Source organism: Spermophilus citellus, assembly GCF_964194105.1.
Source record: "Spermophilus citellus genome assembly, chromosome: 4".
Classification (NCBI taxonomy): Eukaryota; Metazoa; Chordata; class Mammalia; order Rodentia; family Sciuridae; genus Spermophilus; species Spermophilus citellus.
In genome coordinates this window covers 20,032,744-20,057,803 of record NC_138185.1, presented here as the reverse complement: position 1 = coordinate 20,057,803, position 25,060 = coordinate 20,032,744, and the positions used below count along the sequence as shown (strand labels likewise).

The following is a 25,060-nucleotide window of genomic DNA, read 5'->3' as shown; positions in this document are numbered from 1 at the left end:
GCTGGAGAGATAGGGGTTAGCAGTAGAGAGACTGGAAGCCTGTGCCCTGACAGAAAGGGTGGTGTCAGATAGGCACAGTTCACCCATGGAAACAGAAGGCCTGTGTGGGCAGAGTTGCTGGCAGGGAGGTGGCATGGTGGGGATGGTGGGTGCTTGTGGAAACCTCTTCTGACTTCTACTTTTTTCTCAGTGAAGTGGGAAATAAGCTCACTGAGAATAAGGAGAGAGAAAAAGACAGAGGGAATGAGTGCAGTGTGGGCTGGCAGGCAATCTTAGGGCACACTTAAGATCATGCATCTGGAGCACAACCAGTCCACCAGCAAGGTTGCATTTTTTCCCCCCTCCAGCCCCGTATGGCTGCCTGGGTGCAGATGAAAAGTAGGTGGAAAGTGAGGCTTAAACAGGATTGAATTGAAGTTTTGCTGGGCAAAAACTACAAAGTGAGAGAGATGAAAGAGAAGGGTGTAATTGAAGGAGTGGCTTTCATGATCGTCCGGTATTTTTTGAACGAATGAATGGATGATTAGATGCAGGGGATAAATTTGTCATAGCTGACCACACCCACGCTCTGAGAGCCCAGCAATAGTGCGGTCACAGTGCCCAGAAGCAAGCACCAACTCGCCCTCCTTGGATAGATCTGGCTGTCCCAGGCCTTATAGGGCCACTTTGTGGGGCGGCCAGCAGGGGGCGCGCGGGGAATGGTCCGGGCCTCTCGGGTCTCCCAGCTTCGCTGATTCGGCCGCCCCCCGAGGCTGCACAGCACTTCAGGCCCGCCGGTTCCCTCTAGCAGATCGCGCAGAGCTCGGTCTCTAGAAGGGCCGGAGCTGGAACGGCTAAGTCGCAGCGGGCACAGAGTAGCTAAATTTAAGTTCCGCTCAGCAATCCTGCCGAGAGAGCCGGAGCCTGCTATAGCAGCCAGCCACCTGGGCAGCAGTCTGTGGGTCGGGCTGAGCGGGCCGCTGGGCAGCCAATAGCAACAGGCAGGCGTGGCCGTGCGGAGTTAGCTCCTCCCCTCCCTGCCGTTAGGAGGGTGGCAGCCAATGGGACACCCGGGGCGGGGCGGGGCGGCCAATGGCGCGGGCCTGTTTGATTCAAAGATACTTATAAAGTGCGTCCGCATCGCCTCCCAGCTCGAGCGTGGTCGGGTCTCCTAGCCGCCATGGCCCTGCGTCCCGACATCTTGGACGAGCTGCCCACCGCCTGCCTGTCGCCGTGCGGGCCGCCCAACCCCGCCGAGCTCTTCAGCGAGGCGCGGCGCTTGGCGCTCGAGGAGCTGGTGGCTGGCGGCCCCGATGCCTTCGCGGCCTTCCTGCGCCGCGAGCGCCTGGGCCGCTTCCTGAACCCCGACGAGGTGCGCGCAGTCCTGGGCGCTGCGGAGCGGCCCGGCGAGGAGGGCGCGGCAGCGGCGGCCGAGGATTCGTTCGGCTCATCTCACGACTGCTCGTCCGGTACCTACTTCCCCGAGGAGTCGGATTTGGAGCCGCCGCTGCTGGAGCTCGGCTGGCCCGCCTTCTACCAGGGCGCCTACCGCGGCGCCACGCGCGTCGAGGCGCACTTCCAGCCCCGCGGCACGGACGCCCGCGGCCCCTACGGCTGTAAGGACGCGCTACGCCAGCAACTCCGCTCTGCACGGGAGGTGAGCCGGTCCTCGGGGTCACCTCTGCGCAAGGTCGGACCGAGACCCTCCTCAGGAGTGGGAAATTGAGAGCTGCTGGGAGCGCGGGCCGGGGTCCTTGATTGAACCCACTCTGCAAGTCTCCGTAGGATTCCCTGGTTCCCCCCAGCAGCTCTTTGTGGAAGGGGAAAGTGAGAGGAGCTTTGGTCTCCAAGAACGTGGATTGTGCCACAGTTCCAACTTGCAAAATTCATATCCTTGGTGGAGGGACCAGAAGTACTCTCCGTTCCTAATGTTAGTTAAAAACCAAACCGTATTGCAAATTTTCCTGGTCGTCAGCCAACACTGGATCCCACTTTCTAGAGCTTGTTAGGGCACGTCTTACTGAGGAATTGCTTTACCTAGGAAAAAGTTCCTGAAAGATGGGCCCCAGAGACAACTGTGGAGCTTTGGGAATCAATTTTGCTAATTACTTCCATGTGTCTTATGTTGTAGAAAGTGGATAAAGGCGAAGTGGCAAAGTGATACCCCTGCTCCTTTGTCTCCTGCATGAGAGGAAGGAAGGTTTTGTCCTTTCTGTGAATGACTGAGGCAAGGGGTGTGCATTTCCATGAGCAGGGACTATTTAAGATATCTTAAAGTGCAGATACTTCTGCATTAGATCTGCCTCTAGCCATGGTGGGCTTCTGTCCTAGTGTCTGACTCATTCATTGTGTGGCAAGGTATTGGGGTGCAGTGGGAGGTCTTGCTTGCCAGCTAGAATGAAATGGCAGCAAGGTTCTGGGAATAAGGGAGGGTGTGGCAACAGGCACTTTAGTCCAGAGCCATGGTCTGTTTGCTTGCTCACTGGCAGTGCTCAGCTTCCTGACCTTCTGGCTGCATCAGGGAAGTGGCTGGTAAAGCCCCAGACCATGGAGACACTTGGTAGGACTCATGTCTGAGCATGACTTTGGGTGGCAATATTTGTGCATCAGTCCAAGTCTACGAAAAAACCTGTGTTTCTGATGTTGGTTCTTCTTTACTTGACTGGCAGGGTGCTTTGCCTTTGGGGGAAAGGATGTGGGCTGCAGCTAGGCTGGTGTTGCACCCCCCACACACACCCCATGGTGGTTTGGGGGGGACCGAGAGCACTAGGTGCTGAAAACATTGTAGGTTCAGTAAGAGTAAACAGTTGGAAAAGGCAGAATTTTGGGGTAGCAGTGCATTCCCAGGGCTCCCCTCCAAGAGAATTGAGCACTTGGAATGTGTAACAAGTAAAGAATGGGTTTCTTGGGGCTGAGGTTGAAGCTCAGTGGTAGAGCACTTGCCTGGCATCTGTGAGGCATATTCTCAGCACCGCATATAAATAAGTAAAACAAAGGTTCATTGTCAACCAATAAAATAAAATCGGTCTCCATGAAAGACAGAGATATGGATTGACTTTGCCTTTGGCTCAGGCCCAGATTTTAGTGGTAGTGGGGGGGCACTGGAGCTAAAGGCTAGAGGGAAAACTATAAATGCAGTTTTGCAGTCCCTTAAAAGGATCAAAGTTAGAGCTCAGGCCCTGGCCTACAGGCATTTCATAATACATTCCTGGATAGCTCCTGCCTATTCTGCACCCTAGTATCTGCCATCTGCCAAATTACTTACTCATTGCCTATTGTAAATCATCCTGCCAGGACTAGGGTCACAGGGGAAGGCATGATCCTTGCATGCATTTGACGATGGACAGTTTGCTGGTGGGAAGGGGTGAGGACATTGCTGCAAGTAGTGGAGGAGCTGAGAGAAAGTCTCAAGAGCCCAGGAGGAGGGGTGGGGTTTGCCTACTGGAGAGGATAGGGGCTGGCCAAAGGTGTGAAAGGACCTGGCATATTTTGAGGCAGCCATATCCCCCCGCAGCTGGAGCAGGAAGTGCATGAGGATTAGTGGTAGGAGAAGAGACTGAAGGGGAAGATAGGAGCCAGACTGTGGAGGGCTGTGCATCCTAGTGAAGGAGCAATGGGAAGCCTTTAGAGGGAGGCGGGGTGTGGTCAGATTGGAGTCCTGAGCACTTACTTCTGGCAGGAGCCTGAAAGGAGGATGTTGTTGGCAGGGCTATAAGGAGGAGGCCAGAGGGATCTATGTAAGAGAAGAGGGTCTGCGCTCAGGTGGTGTGGGCAGGAAAAGAGTTATAGGAAGAATTGATGGAACTTGGTGGTTAGGCTTGGGAGAGAGCAGGCAGGGGAGAAAGCTATAGGAAGAGTAAGGAGGATTAAGTTTTGTTTTTGTTTTTAAGTTGGATTGGATAACTGAAATTCAGGAAGGAAAATAAGGTTGAAGGCAAAGGATTTAGATTGAGGCATGCAAAATTTGAGGTCCCAAAGATCATCTCTTTTGTTAAAAAGTAAAAATTGCTTCATCTGCCAAATGCTAATCTAAGTAATCCCCAAAGTATGTTCGAATATTTTCTTCATTTTACAGATGGAACTGAGACATAGAGAAGCATAAATTTCTGCAAAGTCATGTGGCTAGGGAATGATGGAGACAGGACAGCTTGAGGCAGGAAGTTGACCACTGTCGGCTACTGTGCCCTGCTCGTGTCCTGTATGCAGAGGAGAAAACTGTCCACAAGGAGTTCATCCTCAGGTGGACAGAGGCTTTTGGGTGGAGAGGTCATAGAGGTCCACTGTGGTGACCCTCAGGTTCTGCCACCCTGTAAAGCTGTGCACTGTATACATCAGAGGGGCTGTGTCACTCTGACGACATCCACACCAGGTGCATGGGCCACAAAGGTGCATGTCTCAGGCTGTTTTCAGATGTCTGCATCTGTATTTCGAGGGCAAATGTACTTGATGGTGTTGTGAATGTTTTCAGTGGGTCTATTTCCATGCTAGGTCCTTCATCTGGATTATCTCTCTCTTTTTTTTTTTTTTTAATCTGACACACAATATGAAGTCATTTATTATTAGATATTATTTTTATACATAAATCAAGACAGTTATTTGTATAAAGATTTCAATACTGTATCAAGTTATTTGAAAATAAATATAAAATAAAAATATTAATAGAAACAGTTGTGACAAGTAAAATAATTTTTTTTTTTTTTTTTTTGGATAAACAACATGAAGGGATTTTGTCCATGATCCATTGGTACACATTTCCTTTTTATTATGTCAGTGACCAAGATTTAGGACTTACAAAAGTGTCGTTTAAAGACTCTGCTTTCCTTTTCCCTACTGAGCTGACTTCTTTCCTACCCTTTCTTCTGGACTCTGTGAACTTAACCTTCCTGACCAGCTCCCAGAAACTGGGGAGTATAAAATTAATGCTGGTGGGGGGAAGAGTGTAGTACTTTTATTTTTTTATTGATTGTTCAAAACATTACAAAGATTGCAGAATCACACCGGTTACACATCCACATTTTTACAAAATGCCATATTAGTAACTGTTGTATTCTGCTACCTTTCCTATCCTCTACTGTCCCCCCTCCCCTACCCTCCCATCTTCTCTCTCTACCCCATCTCTGGATTATCTCACTTGACCCTTCCATCTTTGGGAAAAGACCACAGTTCAAAGACCAAGCACAAAGAAGTTAAGTAACTCACCCCAATCAAACAGTGTGAGACAGTGGGACTGGAGCCCAAGTCTGCCTGGCTCCAGGGCCCACACCTTTCATCCCTGCTCTACACAGCTTCCCTGCTGAGAGGAAGGATTAATACTTTGGTAGTTTCAACAAGCTGAAAGTTTTGAACAGCTTCTTAAAGACTTGGACTTTTAATTTCCATGTTGCAAGTTCTGTAAACAAGAAAATGCGTGAGCAGATATTTTGTCTCTCCTGGGGAAGGTACAGCCAGACAGCTATTTATAGTACAAGAAGCAGAGGAGTATGTGGGAATCTTTTGGGGGCAAATGAAGGAACTTTGAATTCCACACGAAGGGTCCCGTGAAATGACCCCAGAGGTTGGGACTGGGTTGCATCAGAGCAGGTTCAGACCTTAGTGTTTGCCCTGTGCAGCTTTATTTATCCTCACTGCGGAGGTCTTCGTATCAATTTCCATCCTTAGGTGTGGTTCTGGAAGGAACCTGGATGTGAAGCTCCATGACAGAGGTAGGGGCAGAGGAAGCCAGGGACCTTTGGTAAAGGGTGGGACCTAATCCTGACATCAGAGCCTGAATGGATGGGAAAGGTTGTATGGAGCAGCTCACTGACCACACAGAATCACCCAGGGTATCTGACACATAATAGGTGCTCAGTAAATACTGTGGAGGTCTGTCGTAAGAGCCCTTACTCTTTGAGCCTCATACTTTTGGAGGGGGGAGAAGAAAAAAGTAGGAAAACTAAGTAGTCATGTGATTCTGTCTGCCTTTCCACTTAGCTAGTATTCATCCCTGGATAGGTAGGATGGGACTCTGAATTTGCATTGGCTCAGTTTCTGTGCACCTTTCCAAATACTGGCATTCTGCCAATAGTACGTCTTGAATTCAAGCTGCCATTTCTGTGTTGCTCACTTGAACTCCATCAGAGTTGGAGGGAATATTGCACCTGCCCTGTTGGGAGCTCATATGTTTGTTTCCTAAGGGATTTCTTTAGGATGGTTTGGAACTAACACGGGATTTTTTTTTTTTTGCTGTAGAATCTACCCCTATCTTACTGTATCTGTTGATGAATGGCCCAGTCTCTGGTCGCCATGTGAATCGGTGGTTGGCTGCCTGGAAGTCCTAGCCTCCTTTGGAGATGTTCTTCTCATGTGGTTGCCTGGCTATTGCTGGCTTCTGAGTGGGAGTCCACTGGCCATGCTCACAGTACCGGGAGATTCTGTGCTCCTCACAGCCGTGCTTCTTACCATTCCCTAGACACTTTTGTTCCAAAGAGGCTGCTTTTGTTGTGACCTCACCCTTGGGCATCCTTTCGATGCATTAGTGGTGAGGATCTTTGTGTAGCCAAAGCCCTGCCAGGAGGAATGACAGCTGAGGAATCTGTCAGAGGCCCCTAGTGTGTGTGAGGTTGTACTGGACGAAGGCTCTCCTCTTGCTCAACCCTGCATTGCAGTAGCTCCTGTGCAATGTGGTCAGTTCCTGTCCCAGATGCCTGGATCCATCCAGAGGTTTCTCAACCTTGCCAACTGTTGGCTTTGGGCAAGATGATTGTTTGTCCGGGGGCCTGTCCTGAGGTTTGTACGATGCTGAGCAACATCCCTGGCCCTGCTCACTAGATACCAGTAGCAGGTCTCCCCCCTAGGAAGTCCCGACATTGAGAGTTAGTGCTTAATTGGGTTGGTTTCTGTTTGGGGTGATGGAAAGTTTTGGAAACTGTGGAGATGGTTGTACAACATGAATGTACTTAATGTTGCCACCAAATCATATGCATTGAGATGGCAAATTTAGTTTATATATATTTTACCACTAATTTTTACAGAGTTGCAAAATGCCCCTGGTTGGAGGGGCAGAGGGATCGCCTGGTTTCCCTAGGTGAAAACCACTGCCCTGGGAGTTCTCAGTAAGGCATCATAGGATGTCACCCCAGCACCCAGTGTGGCTGCCCTTTATCTCTTCCTTTTGATCATGTGTTAGGGTAAGGATTTTAGAATCTTCAGCCTTTTTGTATTTATTTTTTTATTTATTTTTTAAATACATGAAAATAGTGGAATGTATTACACTCATTATTACCCATATACAGCACAAATTATGCCATTATGCATATACTCTTTTTTTTGCATCACAATTCTTAATACACATATATACCACAATTTTCATATCTCTGTATATAAGGTATGTGGACACCAAATTCAAATCTCCATACATGTATAATGATGACCATCACATTCCACCATCCTTGCTAATCCTCTTCCCTCTCCCTTTCCCTCCCACCCCCAGACTTTTTATTTTTTGAATCATAAAACATACAAAATAAAATGTGCTATTTTAACAGTTCTAAGTGCACAATTCAGTGGTCTTAAGGACCTTCCCAGTGTTGTGGGTCCATCTCCTCTCTGTTCAGAGCTCTTCACTCCACACAGGGGTTCTGACCACTAACCAGTACCTCCCCTCCCTCCTCCAGGCTCTGTTAGCTCCGTTCTTTGGTCGGCTGCTTTATCTCCTTATTCTTCAAGTCTTCATCAGGAAGCTGTAGGATTAGTCTGGCTCCTGTATAGGTATGGAATCTGCTCTCACAGAAGAAACAAAAACCAAACGAACAAAATGTAGTGTGTATAGTGACTTTTAAAAACAAAATTTTTACCAGGCATAGTGACGCACACCTGTAATCCCAGTGGCTCAGGAGGATGAGACAGGAGGATCTCAAGTTTAAAGCCAGCTTCAGCAACAGCGAGGTGCTAAGCAACTCAGTGAGACCCTGTCTCTAAAACAAAAAATACAAAATAGGGCTGGGGACATGGCTCAGTAGTTTGAGTGCCCCTGCGTTCAATTCCCAGTATCCCAAAAGAAGATTTTTTTAGGGGTGCTGGGGTTCAAACCCAAGACCTTGTGCATGTTAAGTAAGCACTTTCCTACTGAACTATACCAATAAGAATTTTTTAAAATCTTGCTGCAAATGATATAACCTCTGGATGGGAGTTTGGCAATATCAGCAAATTTCAGTTGTGTTTGTGCGTTGACCTAATAATTCTATTTATATGTTTCTAACCCAAAGATACACTGGCAAAAACATAGACATATGCAATAGGCTATTTGTCTCAGCATAATTCTAGTAGCAAAATCCTGGAAAGGGCTGCCATGTCCGCCAATAGAATATCAGTAAACAAATTACTGCATTTCTGCAGTGGAGTCCCCTGCAGCTCTGAGTGAGGTGAGGACCAGCTCTGTGTTGTCATTCAAAGTGCTTAGGGCAGGAGCATTAGCCACCTGTGCCCACTGAAGTTTACATCAGTTAAAACTAAATAACAAATTCAGTTCCTCTGGGATTTCAGAAGGTTCTGTTGGACTGCAGTAGTTTAGACTGATATGATCATATTCTCCTTTTACCTGGGGGGGGGGTATGAACATTTATATACACACGTATATTCATAATACCTGCATATACTTGTTTACATTAAAAAATGGAAGACTAAGTGAAAAGTGAATAATTGAGATAGTTATTTAATGGGAAGGGCAGGAAGGAAAAAGAAAAATAGGAGGGAAGGGATAAGGATAGAAACTAGGGTCCCTGAATGTACCTTGTTTTGTGCATTGGATTTTGGATTTTTATACCATTATAAAAACTAAAACTGATGAGCCTCCTTTATCCTCATGACCCACCACTCAGGAAAACCTCTCTTGATGCTTTTCCGGCTTTTGAAAAGCCCAGCCCACCTGGACAGTGAAGAGGAAGTACCCCCATGTGGTCTGGCCCTTGGAGGGTATGAAAGCTTGGCTCCCACCAGCTGCCGCCCCCTGCCTAGAGAGGCACCCGGCCACTCCACGGGCAGAGGCCTCATCACACTGTAACCTCGTGCTTAAATTGTTAATTTATACTAACAGCCTATGAAATCTAGGGAGGAGAATATCCACCCACAAATTTAGGTTTTGCTGTGGAAATTTCCATTCTTTCTTGTTTTTAAACCTTGAAGATGATGTCAAGGCAATCATTTAAAGATCTTTAAGAAAATCCCCAGGAGATAATTTCAGTTGCATTCAAACATATAACAAATGGTGCTTTTTTAGGCACCAGGGCCTCCAGGACAGTAGATGGCAAGAAGGGGATTGGTGGTGTCATGGGTCAGTGCCGGGAGCTTAGTGGCCAGGCTGCTGCCCGTGCTGACACATCTTTGAGTGTGTGCGAACCTTTGGTTGAATTCCAAGCACGCTGCACACCTGCCTTTATTCTGTGAGTCTGAATGGGAAGGGAGGGAAACTGGGGAGCACAGGGAAGGGGTGATCCACACGTGCTTCCTGCTTCATGTAGAAGAGCTGGAATGAGAACTGGAATGACTGGCCCCCAGCGGCCACCGGAGCCTCACAGGAGCTGCTGGTCAGAGCCGGACCAGCCTAGCAGGAGGGCTCATGATTCACTAGACAGAGGCCTTGTTTTGAAGATACCGAGTCTCAGTGGAATGAGCTTCCAGGGATAGAGCAGAATCAGGACTAAGAACCTGAGCAAGTAGCTTCATTTGAGGGCTTTCTATATGCCAGAAACTGCCCATGGAGTCTCTCATTGACTGAATCAATGAGGTAGAGGGTAGTACAGAGGTCAGTGCAGCTTAATGTGCTGTGGCATTATGTACCTGGGTCTCAGAGTGGGGAGCCAGAGGAAGCCCAGGTCTGACTACAGCCTGTTCACAGAACAGCTGCGCTTCCTCAGGTGTCCTGGTGGGCAGTACTGCCGCAGAGGGAAGGTACCCTGCCGGCCAGGGAGTTCCAAGTTCCTTGATGCCTGTTAAGTATTTCGTGTTATTGTAAATTGTCCTCTTATTCTATACTCTGCTGATCCTTTCAGGATTCATTCTAAGCTCTCGGTCATTCGAAGATGGGGCCATAGACTTGTCTGGAATAATATTTAGCCTAACACTTTTCTTGTAGATGGCTCTGGAGTTGCACAGACCTGGGTTGAAATTCCAGCTCCTACACTTGCTTACTTGTGTCTCTTAACAAGTTACCTAGCCTCTCCAAGCTTTAGTTTCCTCATCTGTAAACTGAGGATAATAGTGGGGTTTTGAAATCTCTAGATGTCTTGTTTGGTTTTTTTTGTGCAAGAAGGCAAATGGGAAAGATTCCAGTTCTACATGACAAGTAATGTGACCAGGCTCTGACACTCCCTGCCCCCCGCATCCCCCACCAAAGACATGCCAGCGATCTCTGCTTTTCAAACACATGGGTCCTCAAGTCCTTTGGTGCAAATCGGCAAAGGAAAATTAGAGGGACTGAGGGGTCCAGCAAGGATCTGAGAGGGTGTGTTGCCTGAGATGAAGACATGGGGTTTGGCCCAGGTGTGGGTGCTCTGGATGTGGCTGGAGAAGCTCAGGTTTGGTGTGGGGTTCAGGCAGCTTCTAACCAGCTGGGTGTTTTTCTCTGTAGTAACTATCTTGGGACTGATTTGCAGATGGGTGTTGGTCCTGGAATAGACTCTAAAAAATCACTGTTTGCCCAGCTCTGTAGCCTTAGAGAGTGGGCAGGCCCTGTGTGCAGCTCAAGCTGAGAGAAGGTAATGCCCAGGGTGACCAGGCACTTACTGGGCATGGGCTGCCATCCTCTGGAGGTGTCTCCTTATGTCTCTGGAAGCAGATGGAATGGCCGATGTCTGTGCCGTCCTTCAAGTTCAGGTGCACATCTGGGGCTCAGCAGTCTGCAGCACGAACACCTCCACCTTGCAGATGTGTCCACCCTGGAACATGGGGCTTAGCTGGTGTGAATAAGACTAGTTCATTGCCCAACTCAGTGAAGAGTCTGTGTCTTCAGGGATGTGAAAAGCCCCAGGGCTCATTCAGCGATGCAGGGCTTGGGTTCATGAAGGCAGGAGGTGGGGAGGGGTCTTAAAAGAAAGCCTTCCTGATGAAAGCCACTGGGAGGAGGACTGGCCCTCTCCAGAAGAGGTCTTCTCTCAAGAAGAGTCCTGCTTTAATAAGAAAGGAGGGCACATTGGGCACCGGGGGAGCAGGGAAGGAAAATCTGCTGCAGGCCACTGAAGTCCTGAGGGGATCAGGGACTAGCTTATAAGTCCAACACTGGAAAGGTCCAGCCTTAAAACTGAACAATAATCCCAGCTACTTGGGAAGCCAAGGCAGGAGGATTGCAAGTTCAAGGCCAACCTGGGCAACTTAGCAAGACCCCACCTAAAAATAAAAAGGACGGGAGGTGCAGCTCACTGGTGGAGTGCCCCGAGTTCCATCTCCAGTACCGAAAAACAACAAAAAACCAATGAAGGAATAGCAAATTAGCTACCAAATAACAAAGGTGTTATACAGTTGTTTTATTAAGTGATGAATCAAAATTCAGTTTGGCAGGCTGTGGTGCGCTGGGCCCTGCTCCAGGTTCCCGACTCCTGCAGTCCTAAGGCGGCGGCTGGGCTGTGTTCCTCGGGTCCCTGTTTCCGTAGCCCCCTGGGTGTGTCCACTGGCCCATCACACCATGTCACCCCAGCTCATCTGCTGTCTCGTTAGCCTGGGTTCTTGCAGACAGGGATTGACTTATGTCCCCAGTGCCTGGCTCCGGTGGGCTCCCACCAAGTATTGGAAAGAAGAGTGCGAGATGAGGGAGGCAGGCGGGTCTTGTCCTCTGTGCTGTCTCTGCGTGCTGCTCTCACCCGTGTATCCATAACTCCTTCACAAAGGTTTTATTGCCACCTCCAGATCCGTCTCAAGCTTGTTTCTTTTTCTGTGGACTTGTGTCCCCTCTCCCTCCTCCAACCCCTCTGCTGCCTCTGCGACCCTCATTGCTTCTTGCCTGGCCTGTCCTCACAACCCGCCACTGGGGTTTCCTCTTTCAGTCTGTCGCCCTAAACATTTGCGGGTGTCACATGGCTGCAGTGCCGTGGGCCTTGGGTGGCATGGCCCTGTGTTGGAGGAGGTGGGGCCAGGTCTCCAACACACACCAGCCTCTCTTCGGCATCAGTTTCTTTTGTCCTGTTGCTGTCACTCTGAACTCGTTGCTCACGCGGGCAGCGTGTGAGGAGGGAGGATTGTATTGACTCCTTGGTTGGCATTCAGGGCCCGATGCCATCCTGCTCATCCATCCATCTTTCCCAGTCACGTCCGTGGCTCTTCCACACATGCTGTACATTCCAGCCAAACTGGTATGCGCCCTTCGTTTCCACCTCTTCTCCGTCACCATGGCCTCACTTCTCCTTGCCCGCATGTCTGCATCCTATTTGTGATTTAGCCCAGACGCCCTCTCCTCCAGGAAGCCTTCCCTGCTGGAGTGTCTGGTGTGACTGCCACTCACTGCAAGGAAGAAAATTTGCATGTCCCCCCTCCAAAAAAAAAAAAGTTTTGCCCAGATTTACTGACTTCTCACAGTACATGTCATTTTACTTCCCTGCCTCTGACATCCGGTCAGATTCTTTACAGCCATCTTTGTGCCTAGTACATGAGATAGACTTAAAAAGGTGCCCGCTGCATGATCGAACGCTTATTTCACTCCAGTGTGTGTCTCCCTTAATCTCCACGCAGCCCTTTAACACGAGGGCTGTTAATATCTACATCTTCCAGAGGGGAAGCCACGACTAAGACAGATTAAACACCTTGCCTAGGGTCACACAGCTAGCAAGGCGCAGGTCCGAGTTCTGTGCTCAGGCTTTTGGCCTTTTAACTAACTGTTATGTGACCCAAATGAATGGGATGGATACAGCTCTCAAAGAGGATGTATAAAACTGAAGCTGCCACCAATTCAGAAAGACCTTTTATTTTTTAAATCCCATGCCCAGTGGGTTTAGCTGTGTCCTTTCCCAAGAATAATAGCTCACAGTTAGGGCACCATAAAGGTCAGGCAGGGAGGGGACGGAGAGGCAGCAAGGGGACTAACTGGTTTTCCCAGGCTTCCTCATGGCAGTGACATCCCAGGACCTGGCATGTCAAGGTCCCTCGTCCAAGTAGTCCCTTGGGACCCTGGAGTGTTGTAGAAAGACAGCAAAATTGCCCCTTTGTCTCTGCATTTTCACGTAGCCCCTGTGTCCTTAAGTGGTAATGAATGTCCTTAGTCCTCTGGGACCAGAGATGAATCCATCCCCATTCAAGAGCATCTGCTGCAGTGGATGGGGTGAGACTTACAGATAACTGTAACTTTCAGAAAAAAAGGGTTAATGTGATTCCAAAAGACACGGTATTTTACTGTTGAAGTGGGAGAAGCCCTGACAGCTCCTGATTGCAAAAGAATCCTGAACCTTGGCTTCTGACTTGGTTTGTAGGAGCTTGTTTCTAAGCTGTTTTGACACCCAACTACCTGGCCAGAAGTTAGCTGAGGGCTGTGGTTTTACCCCATAAAGGGGTGATTAAAGGCTTTGAGGCCTCAGCAGCCTGTCTTTAAATTAATAAGCAGAGATAGGAACCAGTGGCTTCCTCCCTGCGTGGAACTGTCTGGCCAGCTGCAGCTCTGGACTGGAAAGGGAATAGCTGAGCAGGTCCTGAGGGGTCCTTTGTACCTTGCACTTTATGCAGAGTCATTTAATTTTGCTGCAGACCTGTTCTTTGGCGAAGGAATCAACCATTCAAAACAACTATAATTTGCCCAAGGAGTGCATGGCTGAGAGTCAGCTCTTAACTGCAGTGTGATACTGGGTGTGGAAAATCAATTAGCAGGCACAAGTGGAGCCAGGCTACTGGGGGACAGAAAAGAACTGGTGTGAGTGTAAGGGCAGAATCATTAGGAAATTTCTGTGTTCTTGTTGTGGCCATCTTTTAGTGAGGAGAGGCTGTTTGGTTAGAAAGGCCTGGCTGGTGGACAGAGCCAAGCTTAAGATGGGTGTTCAGCGATAGGGAAGCAGAAGATGGGAGAATCTGTGGGTCTCCTTTGATCATTTCAAGCCATGTGTCGCTGGTGGATGGGGTGGCCTTTCTAAATCAGAGTAACAAGTAAAAACAGAAAGCATGACTCAAAATCAGACAATAATCCAAATCACAGAGCTGGAGGATGCTCTACCCAGAGGAGACCTCAGAGAGAATATAAGGTTTGTTTGCTTTACGGATACAGAAAGCTGCAGCCTGGCGGGGAAAGCATCATGTCTATTGACAGTGTGGTAGCCCAGAACCTGGACAGCTTGCTTGTCCAGATGGAGCCTGGAAGACGAGGTTTAGTGAAGGAGCAAGAGTTGAACGGAGCAGGCTCACAGGAAGGCGAGGCGGCAGCTTAGTCCACGTTACTAGGAAATTTGCCAGTGAGGAGGAGGGTGACTGGAAGGCAGCAGGGCCAGGTCAAGGTTTGCAGGCTACGGGGGGCCTGGGTAACCTTAGAGAAGGAAAATAGTCCAGGGTGGGGGAAGCCATGCTGTGGAAGGAGGAGGGCAGGAAGGCATTGTGGGGTGGGCATCCTTTTGCAGCTCTGAGATGGGCTCCAGGGTTCAGGCAGCATGCTGTAAGGTGGTGTCCGGGTGAGCTGACGGCTTCTCTTCCCTCTGCCTCCCTGTAGGTGATTGCCGTGGTAATGGATGTTTTCACAGACATTGACATCTTCAGAGACCTTCAGGAAATATGCAGGGAGCGGGGAGTGGCTGTGTACATCCTTCTGGACCAGGCTCTCCTTTCCCACTTTTTGGACATGTGCCTGGATCTTAAAGTTCATCCCGAACAGGAAAAGGTTTGTAGTCTGCTATTTCCAGTTTCACCACAATCAATAAACATGATCGACAAAGTGGTTGTTGGTGGTGTCCCCATTTTCAAGTGAGGGAACTGAGGCTGTAGGCAAAGTCATTTGCTCAGAATCTCGCAGAAAATGAACAGTGCCTATGACCTCATGATTCCACTCCTAGGTGTTCACCCAAGAGCAATGAAAACAGGGCCACACAGAGACCGGGGTATAAATGTTTACAGAAGTGTTACTCATAAGGGCCTAGGATGGAAACAGTCCAACGTCCCTCAGCTGATAGATGGATAAACATATATTCATACAGTAGACTATTGTTCAGCCTTCAAAGGAAGCAAGTATTGACATATGCTATGACATGGATGAGCCCGAAAATGTAATGCTGACAAAAGACCACATATTCTATGATTCTATTTATGTGAAAGACCGTAATGGAGAAATCTGTTCAGACAGAAGACAGATGATCATCAGGACTGGGGAGGCAGGTGGGGGTGGGTAGGTGGTAGCTTAGACTGGCCGACTGCTGCATATCTCCATGAATGCATAGGAAAACCACAGAAGTGTACAGCATGTGGGTAAGCTGAATGGTATGAGAATTCTATCTCAAGCTGTCGAAAAGCGAAGAAACAGTGGCAGTCTAGCTTCAAACCTTGGCCTCTCCTAACACAGAGCGCAGATCAGCTCCACGGTGAGGGCCTGCAGGCACCTTGGATGCTGCTGCTTGTGACAGTAGCCCCAGGAGTCCCCACTTTTCATCCTGTCACCCACCATTGTTCACTTGGGCTCTGTCCTGGGCACCGCTCAATGCTCTTGACAAATGTCGCATGACTTGCTCCTCTCAGCAGCCTTGTCAGGTAAGTGGCAGGGTCCTGATGCTCTAGACTGGGAAATGGTGACACAGAGAGCTCGTGTGTCCACAGGTCACAAGTAGTGGCCCTGGGGCCCGACTGTCTGCCTCCTATCCTGTATGCATAATCACTGTCCTGTGCTGCTCATTTCTCATTATTATAAAATTAGACCGCATGTCCTTTTCTCAGGTCATGAAAATATTCAAGTATTTAAATGTAAGGATACATGACTTAGCTGGCTTGGTCTCTTTGGTAGAGAAAGGCAAGACAAATAGATATATTTATTTTAGAATTCATTTTCTAAAAATTAAGCAGCCTAGACTTCGACCTTCAGAAATTGATTTATTCACCACTTATTTGAATACCTACAGCTCCATGCCACATGCTATTGTGAGTACTAGAAATAAAGCATTCAGCAAAGCAAGCAGAATTCGGGCTTTGCTACGCCAGGTTTCTGCATGGGAGACACTAACTGAACACCTTGTTATTATCAAGCAGTTTGGCTTGAAAAATTTTGGCTGTTTAACTTCTCCCATAGAGTTCTTGTTGGCTGTTTCCTCTAATGACAAAGTGGAGGATTGGGCTTAATTAGGTAGTTACTAACCTGTCACTAGTGCCACAGGCAAATAGATGATGGAGGTAGGATTGGGACTTAGAGACCAGATGAAATGGGACAGCCACGTGACTGTCGCCTTAAAAGGGAGATCAGGAGGAAAACACAAGTCAGGTCTGGGAAAAGCAGTCATCTAACTGAGCATTTAGTCCTTGACTGCTCATCCAGCACCAGGAGAAGAAATAGAAGGTGTCCGTGTGTAATTTCAAGGTGCTCTTTCTATAATTAAGGCTGTGTGTTAGCAGCAGAAAAATCACAGAATCGCCCTAGCCACAGCTTTAACCCTGCGATCGGCTCCCTTCATCTTCTCGGCAGGAGCCCAGGAAAAAGGTGCTGATGTAGTTGCCCACTATTGATTGCTCCCTCCATGGTCACAGATTCTCAGAAGGGTTGAAGGAGGTCTCTATCTCTGGATGCTCCAGTTTTTGTTCTGTCTCAACTCCTTCCTACGGAGGTACCATCTCCGCGGCTTGCCCTTCCCACCGGGGCATGTCTGCTAGTGATTCTGTGCCCTTATGAAGTCAGGGCTGACTCCCACCTGCCCTGGGCTCTGTGGCTGGCTTAGAACTTTGGATTGCCCTGTCTGCAGGAACGTGTGTAGGTGTTTAGAAGTGCTTTGGCCACAATCTCAGAGGCCTGCACAACATTCAGATGTGTGTCCAAGGGAAAGATAGGTAAAACCACACCTAACTCTGTCAATAGTGGTATTTTTATGCTGTTCTTGTATGTTGATCCTTTATGACAGCTTCTGAGTCACTGCCTCCTCCAGGAAGTCCTCCTCCAGCCAATTACACATGTACTTCTGTGAACTTTTCTAATTTTCTAAAACCTAAAAAAACTTTACCTTGAACTAAGATTTATAAAGAAGTTACAAAAATAATATATGAAATTCCTGAATACTCTGCCCAAATTTTCCAAATGTTGACATCTTATAAACCTCACCACAAATAACAAAATCAGGAAATAAGCTTGATCTAATAACCAATCTGCTGACCTCATGAATTTTGCCAGGCATTCCACTAACGCCCTTGTCGTGGCCCTGGAGCCAGTCCAGCACTCCACCTTGCATTTAGGCCTCAGGTCTCCTTGGCTCCTGTCCTCTGGAGCTGTTCCTCTATTTTTTTTTTTTTTTTTGTCTTTCAGGGTCTGATGCTTTTGAAGAATATGGACCAGCTGTCTGTAGAATTTGGGTTTGTCTGATGTTTACTCGTGGCTGAATTCATAACATTTTGATAAGAATGCCACAGCAGTGTTAGTGTATCTAGCCATATAGTTTTTTGTTTGTTTTGGCTTTTGTTTTTAACTTCTTTTAAAACAATGATGGATTCATACAGTTATACTGATAACTCTGAGAAGCTCCAAGTTACCTTCAACTAGTTTCCCCAGTGGTGATTCTTTTGTGATTTATAGTTCAATTTTGGAACCTGGAAATGGACATTGGAGCAGTGTGTACATATGTAGTTCTTTCCCATTTTATCTCATGTGGACATCAAGACAGAACTATTCCATCACTGCAAAGATCTCCCTGATACAGTCACATAGCTCCTCTCCCAGTACCCTACCACTACCACTTTCAACCCCTGGCACCCACTAATTTGTTCTCCATCTGATCATTTTGCCCTCTAGAGTCTGTTATATATACAAAATCATGCAGAATGTGACCTATTTAGATTGGCCATTGACACTTGGCAGTATTCACCCATCAAAGGACATTTAGATAATTTCCAGGTCTTAACTTTATAAGTAAATTGCTATAAATATACCTGTAGAGGTTTTGGGTAGCCATAGGTTTTCTTTTCTTTGGTTCATGCAAGTCTTGCCATAGGCTTTTAATCATTCAGTTGGTTTTCTTCCTTATTTTAGTTCTTGAGGGCAAGAAGCATGCCTAGTATCTGTTGTTTCAGGGCTTGGCACATAGTAGGGGTTCTGTCAGTTTGTGGAATGGATGAGAGTCGAACAATAATCTTAAACATTTAATTTGAATGTGTAAGATTTATAACAACATGTAGTTTCTGGTCTGCTCTAAAGAATGCAGACTGCAGGAACTCAGGAGGCTGAGGTGGGAGGATGCAAGTTCAAGGCCAGCCTGTCTCAAAAAAAATTTTTTTTTTTTTTAAGAAAAGAACTGGGGTTGTAACTTAATGGGATGATGCCCCTGGACTCAATCCCCAGTATCAATCAAAGGGAATGCAGACTGTCTTATTTTTCATACCATTGTATATGCATCTCAAATGTCACTTTACAGGAATAGAAATCTGCGTGCATGTGTGTGCAGGGTACTGCCAGTGCACCTTTTTTGTTACACATGCACTGGTAGGAGATGTGACCTTGCCAATTGAACCCCACGTGATTTGAGTGTTTCTGCTGCAGTTTAGTCCTGTGTCAGAGAAGGCTTGTCCTCTGCTCCTGTCTTCAAGCTCCTTACTGTGTGGGGGACAGAGAAATCGGCTACTGTTCCATAGTGATGTCATTAAACAAAAGATTAAAAGAAGTATCGACTTATCTTAGCCTTGTCAAAATGTATTTATTATTGGCATGTTTTCTTTTGTGATTTTATTTCTCACATTTTGTTTCAAAATCATTTCTTGGGCTGTGTGTGGTGGCACATGCCTGTGATCCCAGCAACTCAGGAGGTGGAGGCAGGAGGGTCATAAATTCAAGACCAGCCTTGGGCAATTTAGTCTTATAAGCAATAAAAAGTAAAAAGGGCTAGGGAGCTCAAGGTATAGTTCTCATGGGTTCAATCCCCAGTACTAGGGGAAAAAAAGTCATTTTTTGGTTCTGTTATTTACTCTCCCAAAAGGTGAACGCTCTTTTAGAGCACACACACATGTGAACTAAGGGTCTCAAAAGTAAATACAAGCTGGGCGTGGTGGTGCACACCTGTAATCCCAGCGACTTGGGAAGTTGAGGCAGGAGGATCACGAACTCAAAGCCAGACTCAGCAACTTAGTAAGGCTCTAAGCAACTCAGTGAGACCCCTGCCTCTAAATAAAATACAAAAAAGGGCTGGGGATGTGGCTCAGTGGTTAAGTGCCCCTGAGTTCAATCCCTAGTACCAAAAAAAAAAAAAAAAAAAGAAAAGAAAAGTAAATACAAGAAAAGAACATACGCAAAGACAGACTAAATGTAGAAGTAATGTTACTCAAGAAACATCAGGCTCGTGTGCCACGTGTGGTATTAGAGTGGTGACCCCAGCACATGTATTTGTGAATGGTAAACTAAGCCCTCTGGTCCTGCTCATTTGCTTACTGGATGAGTATCATTGAAGTGTTCATTGATTGATTTTTTTTTTTTTTATCCCCTGCTCCCTCCCTGACAGCTGATGACGGTGCGGACTATCACGGGAAACATCTACTACGCCAGGTCAGGAACTAAAATTGTCGGGAACGTTCACGAAAAGTTCACACTGATTGATGGCATTCGAGTGGTGACAGGCTCCTACAGGTACGTTTCCAACAGGTGCCTCACTTATTAATCCACATTCTTCACGTGAAGATATGACATTGTTCCTCTCAGCGAGAGCCTTTGCAGCTACGCATTCCCACGTGTGCACACCTACGTGTGCAAGTGGTTGATCAAAGTCTCCTCCTGTCGGAGGTAATGAGATGGGGTCACTTCCCCTGTGCCCCACAAAACAAAAATGCAAAAGTTAAACTAGCTTGGAGACCACGGAGTCTCCAGTCCTAGGGTGAAGTCTTGGCCCAGGCCTGGGGTTATCAGTGACACAGCCTCAAGTCCCAGTTCCTTGGGGATTTGGACCATGTTGTCACTGGAAGGTAAGGGCAGTTACAGGGGTTGGCATCAGTGTTGCAGGCAGACCTGAAGCTCTCCCCTTCCTTCCTTTTGCTTCAAGCCATATCAGTTAGTGCTGTAGTCTAAAAAATACTGATCAAGTTCCCGATTCACCTTTGAAGTCTCACTTTGATGATGGTGTCTTCGGTGGGTAATTGGTGTTCAATGGAGGGTGGAGATAACAAGTGGCTAAGATTCATCTCAGGAAGTTGTGCCATTTTTACTCATGTGGCTCCTTGGCTGCACGTTTTGCTCCCTCTACATAGATGGTCCAATGATGTGTAAGATGTGTGTCTGTACAGTTTAGAAAAGAAAAACCTTCTTGAAAAAATGTGCATCATTGAGTGATAAATATGTATGGGCCCAGGGTCTGGCAGAGAGACAGTAAGATAAAGAAGCTCTTGACACTTTTCCTTTCATACAGCACCATCTTCGATCAGAACAGAATTAGAATTGTTTCTTGACTTCTTTTTGCAAAATCTTCTGAATACCAGAAGAAAACTAGTTCCCCCCCCCAAAGAAGAATTTCTCCATGCTAACAAAACTTAGCTTCAAGTGGTTTTTGGCTGTTCTAAAAATCTCAAAATATAAAAACTGCCCTCTTCCAATGAAATATGGTACCACCAATGATGATGACAGCTCCATTTGTCAGGTCACACTAGTATGGCAATATGTAAATCAATGGAAGTGTAACTGATGTGATTCTGCAATCTGTATACGGGGTAAAAATGGGAGTTTATAACCCACTTGAATCAAAGTGTGAAATATGATATATCAAGAACTATGTAATGTTTTGAACAACCAACAATAAGGAAAAAAAAAAGGTTGATAGTAAGTGAACTGAAATTCCACATTCTTACCCGCTTCCGTTGTTGGTTTTCATCCCTTCAGCTTCACATGGACAGATGGCAAATTAAATAGCAGCAACTTGGTCATTCTGTCTGGCCAAGTGGTCGAATGCTTTGATCTGGAGTTCCGCATCCTGTACGCGCAATCAAAGCCCATCAGCCCCAAGCTCCTGTCCCACTTCCGGATCAGTGGCAAGTTTGACCACCTTGCTGACCGCAAACCACAGTCCAAAGAGCTCACGCTGGGCAACCTGCTGCGCCTGCGGCTGGCCAGGCTGTCAAGTTCACCCAGGAAGACAGACCTGGGCTTGGGGGCGCCCCTGGAGAGTGAGGCAGAGACCAAGCAACAGGACTCCAAGTCCTCCACTGTCAGCGAGGAGGGTCACGTCCATAGCCACAGGGACATTCTGGGGGACAGAAAGGCTGTTGATGTCGCCACCCAGACAGAGCCCGAAGAGGAGACGCCCTCGGTGAGCGTGAGGGAGGTGGGGACACAAACCAGCAGCAGCACCCTGTGTGCCGGGACCCAAACCACTGTGGCCACCAGGGTCGCGACCTCCCAGACGGTGGTGTGGACCAAGTCGACCACCACACAGACTGACGCGGATGAGAGCGGGATCTTTTCTCAGGGAACTCAGTCTAAAGAAGGGTCCCCAGTATCAAAAATGTCTGTGTCGAGGTCTTCCAGTTTGAAGTCTTCCTCCTCCACGTCTTCCCAGGGCTCGGTGGCCAGCTCCATCGGCTCCCATGCTTCCCTCAGAGCCACCGACCCCCTCAGTACTGGACACACCAAGTACCCGGGCACCCCTCACCTGGAGCTGTGCCTGCGGGACTCCTTCAGAAACCTGAATAAAGAGCGGCAGTTGCACTTGGCTGGCGTGAGGTCCCGGCTCAACCACATGCTGGCCATGCTGTCGAGGAGAACGGTCCTTTCTGAGAACTACCTTAGCATCAGTCCTGGGAATTTCACCAGAGCATCAGTTAATTTGGTTGCTGTTAGAGATTTAGCGCTTTATCCCTCTTATCAGTGACTTCAGTGTGACTCCAGCTGGGTATGGCCAGAGCTTCCTGCTTTAAAATCATCACACGCCCCTGACTGTCTCTCTTTCACTTGACTTTAGCACCTTGACTACCTTTGAATTTCTGTTCTGTGCATTATTTTATGTGGTTTTTGTTTTATCTTTGTCATGTAGCAACTGGGTATTGATGGTATGATTTTAAACACTATGGGTACAGATTTTTTTGCACTGTTTTAATATTGGTAACTCTTAAAGAGAATGCTGAGGTTCATTTAGTAAGACATAAAATGTTCATACTTTTCTTGACTTGTGTGCTATTCTTAAACGTCTGAGTCACTGCCGTTTTTATGATCAAAATCCCATTTAGAAAAACAAGACTGTTTCTTAATTGTTTATCTCTGTAGAATATCTATCTATTATCTTAGCATTAAATAAACAATTTGTTTGCTTGAATTTTTTTTTTTTTTTTTTTTTTTTTTTTTACTTTCTGGCATTTTTCTGACTTTTTAACTTTTGCATATAAATACACCTAATAGGTATCTGAATGATTTTGTTTTAGTATTGGGGTGGGGAAAAAGTAAATGATCTAGATTATAAAATGGAAAAAATGTATTTGCTTAATAGTTAGAAGACATAAAGCTATCATTGGGGATCATACCACCCTTACCATGATGGAGACCGATGTTGCTCTGAGTTTGGGGGAACTTGCAGCAGTCCAGCCTCTACATGTGCACTAGCTTTTCTGTTTTCAAAGAAAAAGCCTGAGCTGTTTCAATGAGGGCCTTGGTCCTCTGCTTTTCTGCCAAAGGAGGCCTTTGGGTGCATTTCTGGATTCATGCCCAACGTAAGCCCTAGTGGCCCCATGGGCCCAATTTCATCAGACGGGTGTATTGACAGTGTTTAGCAATCTTATATCCCAGGGAAGGGGCAAGAGAGGACACTGACAATTATACCAGATTCCTGGTCCAGTAGCAGGCACTGTGACTGGTTTCTACATCCTGCTAATCAGGATTGGTGTGGCTGTGGAATCCTGTTTTTGTCCAGTCTCATGCACATGGACAGATCAAAGGAAGAGAGTTAAGCAGTGGCTTCCTCCTGGCTTGCTCCAGCAAACAGCTCTGTAATAGGGAGGGTGTTGTCTGCCACGCAGAATGCTGCTGCACCTGGGTCAAGAGCACTCCTGCAGGTTTTCATGCGTGATCCTGGACTCCCTTGCCATGGATGGGTCATATGCTGGTTTAGTGTAATATCTGTGGCTGTGAACCAAATTTACGGAACTGGTTCATGTCTGTTGCAAACGACTCTGGGCTAAGCCCCGAATAAACATGGTTATCTGAAACCATTTTACAGATTTAGGTCACTTTGTATGTGCTATTGTTTGTGACAATTTGGTAGAGAGCTATGTAGGTTAGATAGCTGATTTCAATTTTCTTTAAGCCCAGATTAAGTAGTATGACACAGCTGGTAAATGATGACATGAGAGTGTAAACACTGGTTTCCAGATTCTGCGTTCAGGACTTTTATGTTTTTCTACTTATAGGATCAGAGGCACTGGATCATGTACACTGAGCGATGGCAATTAATGGGATTGTGAATGGAAAGCAGAAACAGCCTCATGAACGGATATAGATGCAAAGCCTTTTTTTTTTTTTTTTTTGTATCAGGGATCTAGGGGCACTCTAGCACTGAGCCACATTCCTAGACTTTTTTATGTTTTATTTTGAGATAGGGTCTCACAAAGTTGTTTATGGCCTTGGTAAATTGCTGAGGCTGGCTTTGAATTTGTACTCCTCCTGCCTTACTCTCCTGAGCTGCTGGGATTACAGGCATGTGCTGCCATGCCTGACCAAAGCCCTAATTTTTGACAGTGTTTTAAAATACTATTTAAAATTTTAACTTGTTGTTCTATGGAACTGTTAATAGGATTACATAAAGTTCCATGTGTAGATTGGGAAATGCTAGATCAAATAAATTGAAGCAGGGTTCTTATGTGAAGTAAGGGCAGTAAGTTGCTCTCAGTAGGGCAAGCAGTTGGCCTGTCACAGACTTAGCCTGACCATGCAGTCCTCTTTTTGCAAGCAGGACTCAAAGACTTTATTCTCCAAAAGTAATGTAAATAATTAGAGATTAGAGCAAGAGATCCTAAGAAAATGGCCCAGTTTCTTAAAACAAGAAAAGCTTTTCTGGAACAAAATCTGGGACATATCACTATAGCTGCAGTTTTCAAAGGGAGATCTGAGGACCACTTGCATGGAGTCTGCTGCAGTACTTGTTTAAAAATGTCAATTACTACCCAGGTGTGGCGGCACACACCTGTAATCCCAGCTGAGGCAGGAAGATCCAAAGTTTGAGGCCAGCCTGGGCAACTTGGCAAGACTCTGTTCCAAAATTAAAAACAAACAAAAACATTAAACAAGAGCTAGGGGTGTATCTTGGTGATAGACCACCTCAAAGTTCAATTAAAGTAGTGCAAATAAAAGAAAAAATAAGAAAGTGAATTATTTTACTTTACTGAGCTGGGGTGTGGCTCAGTAGTATAGTGTGTGTTTAGCATGTGTAAGGTCCTGGGTTCAGCCCTAGCACTGTTTAAAAAAAAAAAAAAAGGTTGATGATTGACTCCACTCCCAGGGGAGGTGAGTGTGAGCGTGGCAAATTGTATGGTTCAAAAACATTTGTTATCCCACCTTGGGAAAGAATTATATGACTTTATCTGTCTACTGACTTGGCCACTACCGATCTGTCTGTAAATATTTCAGTGATAATTCACTTTTTAAAACAACATAACAACAAAGTCTGGGATATATCACTATAGTTGCTGGGATTACAGGCATGTACCGCTATGCCTATCCAAAGCCACAATACACTATCATACCTGAACAACTTTGACAATATTGTTTGTTTTTTCTTTTTCTTTTCTCTCCCTAAAGGTTTGTTTGAATTAGAGATCCTCCTGCAGGACTGAAATTCTCTTGTAAACTTTAGGAATCTGCTGAGCATGATGGTATGCTCTGGGAATTCAAGATACTTGGGAGATTGAGGCCAGCCTGAGCAACTTACTGAGACCCTGTCGCAAAATTAAAAATGAGTGCTGGGGATGTACTTAGGGATAGAGCACTCCTGGGTTCATTCGGTACCCGTCT

At 46.6% G+C, this 25,060-nt stretch overlaps 1 protein-coding gene across 1 annotated transcript; it reads left to right on the top strand.

The window, feature by feature from the left end:
* The first annotated feature begins 1,151 nt into the window (after positions 1 to 1,151).
* FAM83D (family with sequence similarity 83 member D) lies at positions 1,152 to 22,287 on the top strand. The gene is made up of 4 exons (XM_081293235.1): positions 1,152 to 1,636; positions 14,624 to 14,791; positions 19,581 to 19,705; positions 20,945 to 22,287. The coding sequence occupies exons 1-4, from the start codon at positions 1,160 to 1,162 to the stop codon at positions 21,930 to 21,932; spliced, it is 1,758 nt and encodes a 585-aa protein (XP_081149361.1). The 5' UTR covers positions 1,152 to 1,159; the 3' UTR covers positions 21,933 to 22,287.
* The last annotated feature ends 2,773 nt before the right edge of the window (positions 22,288 to 25,060 follow it).

What these genes read in the sequence shown, in the direction of transcription:
- FAM83D (XM_081293235.1), top strand. Translation starts at nt 1,160, where the DNA reads ATGGCCCTGCGTCCCGACATCTTGGACGAGCTGCCCACCGCCTGCCTG. An exon ending in TTCATCCCGAACAGGAAAAG is followed by an intron (nt 14,792 to 19,580) that starts GTTTGTAGTCTG and finishes CCTCCCTGACAG; the next exon opens with CTGATGACGGTGCGGACTAT. An exon ending in GTGGTGACAGGCTCCTACAG is followed by an intron (nt 19,706 to 20,944) that starts GTACGTTTCCAA and finishes TCATCCCTTCAG; the next exon opens with CTTCACATGGACAGATGGCA.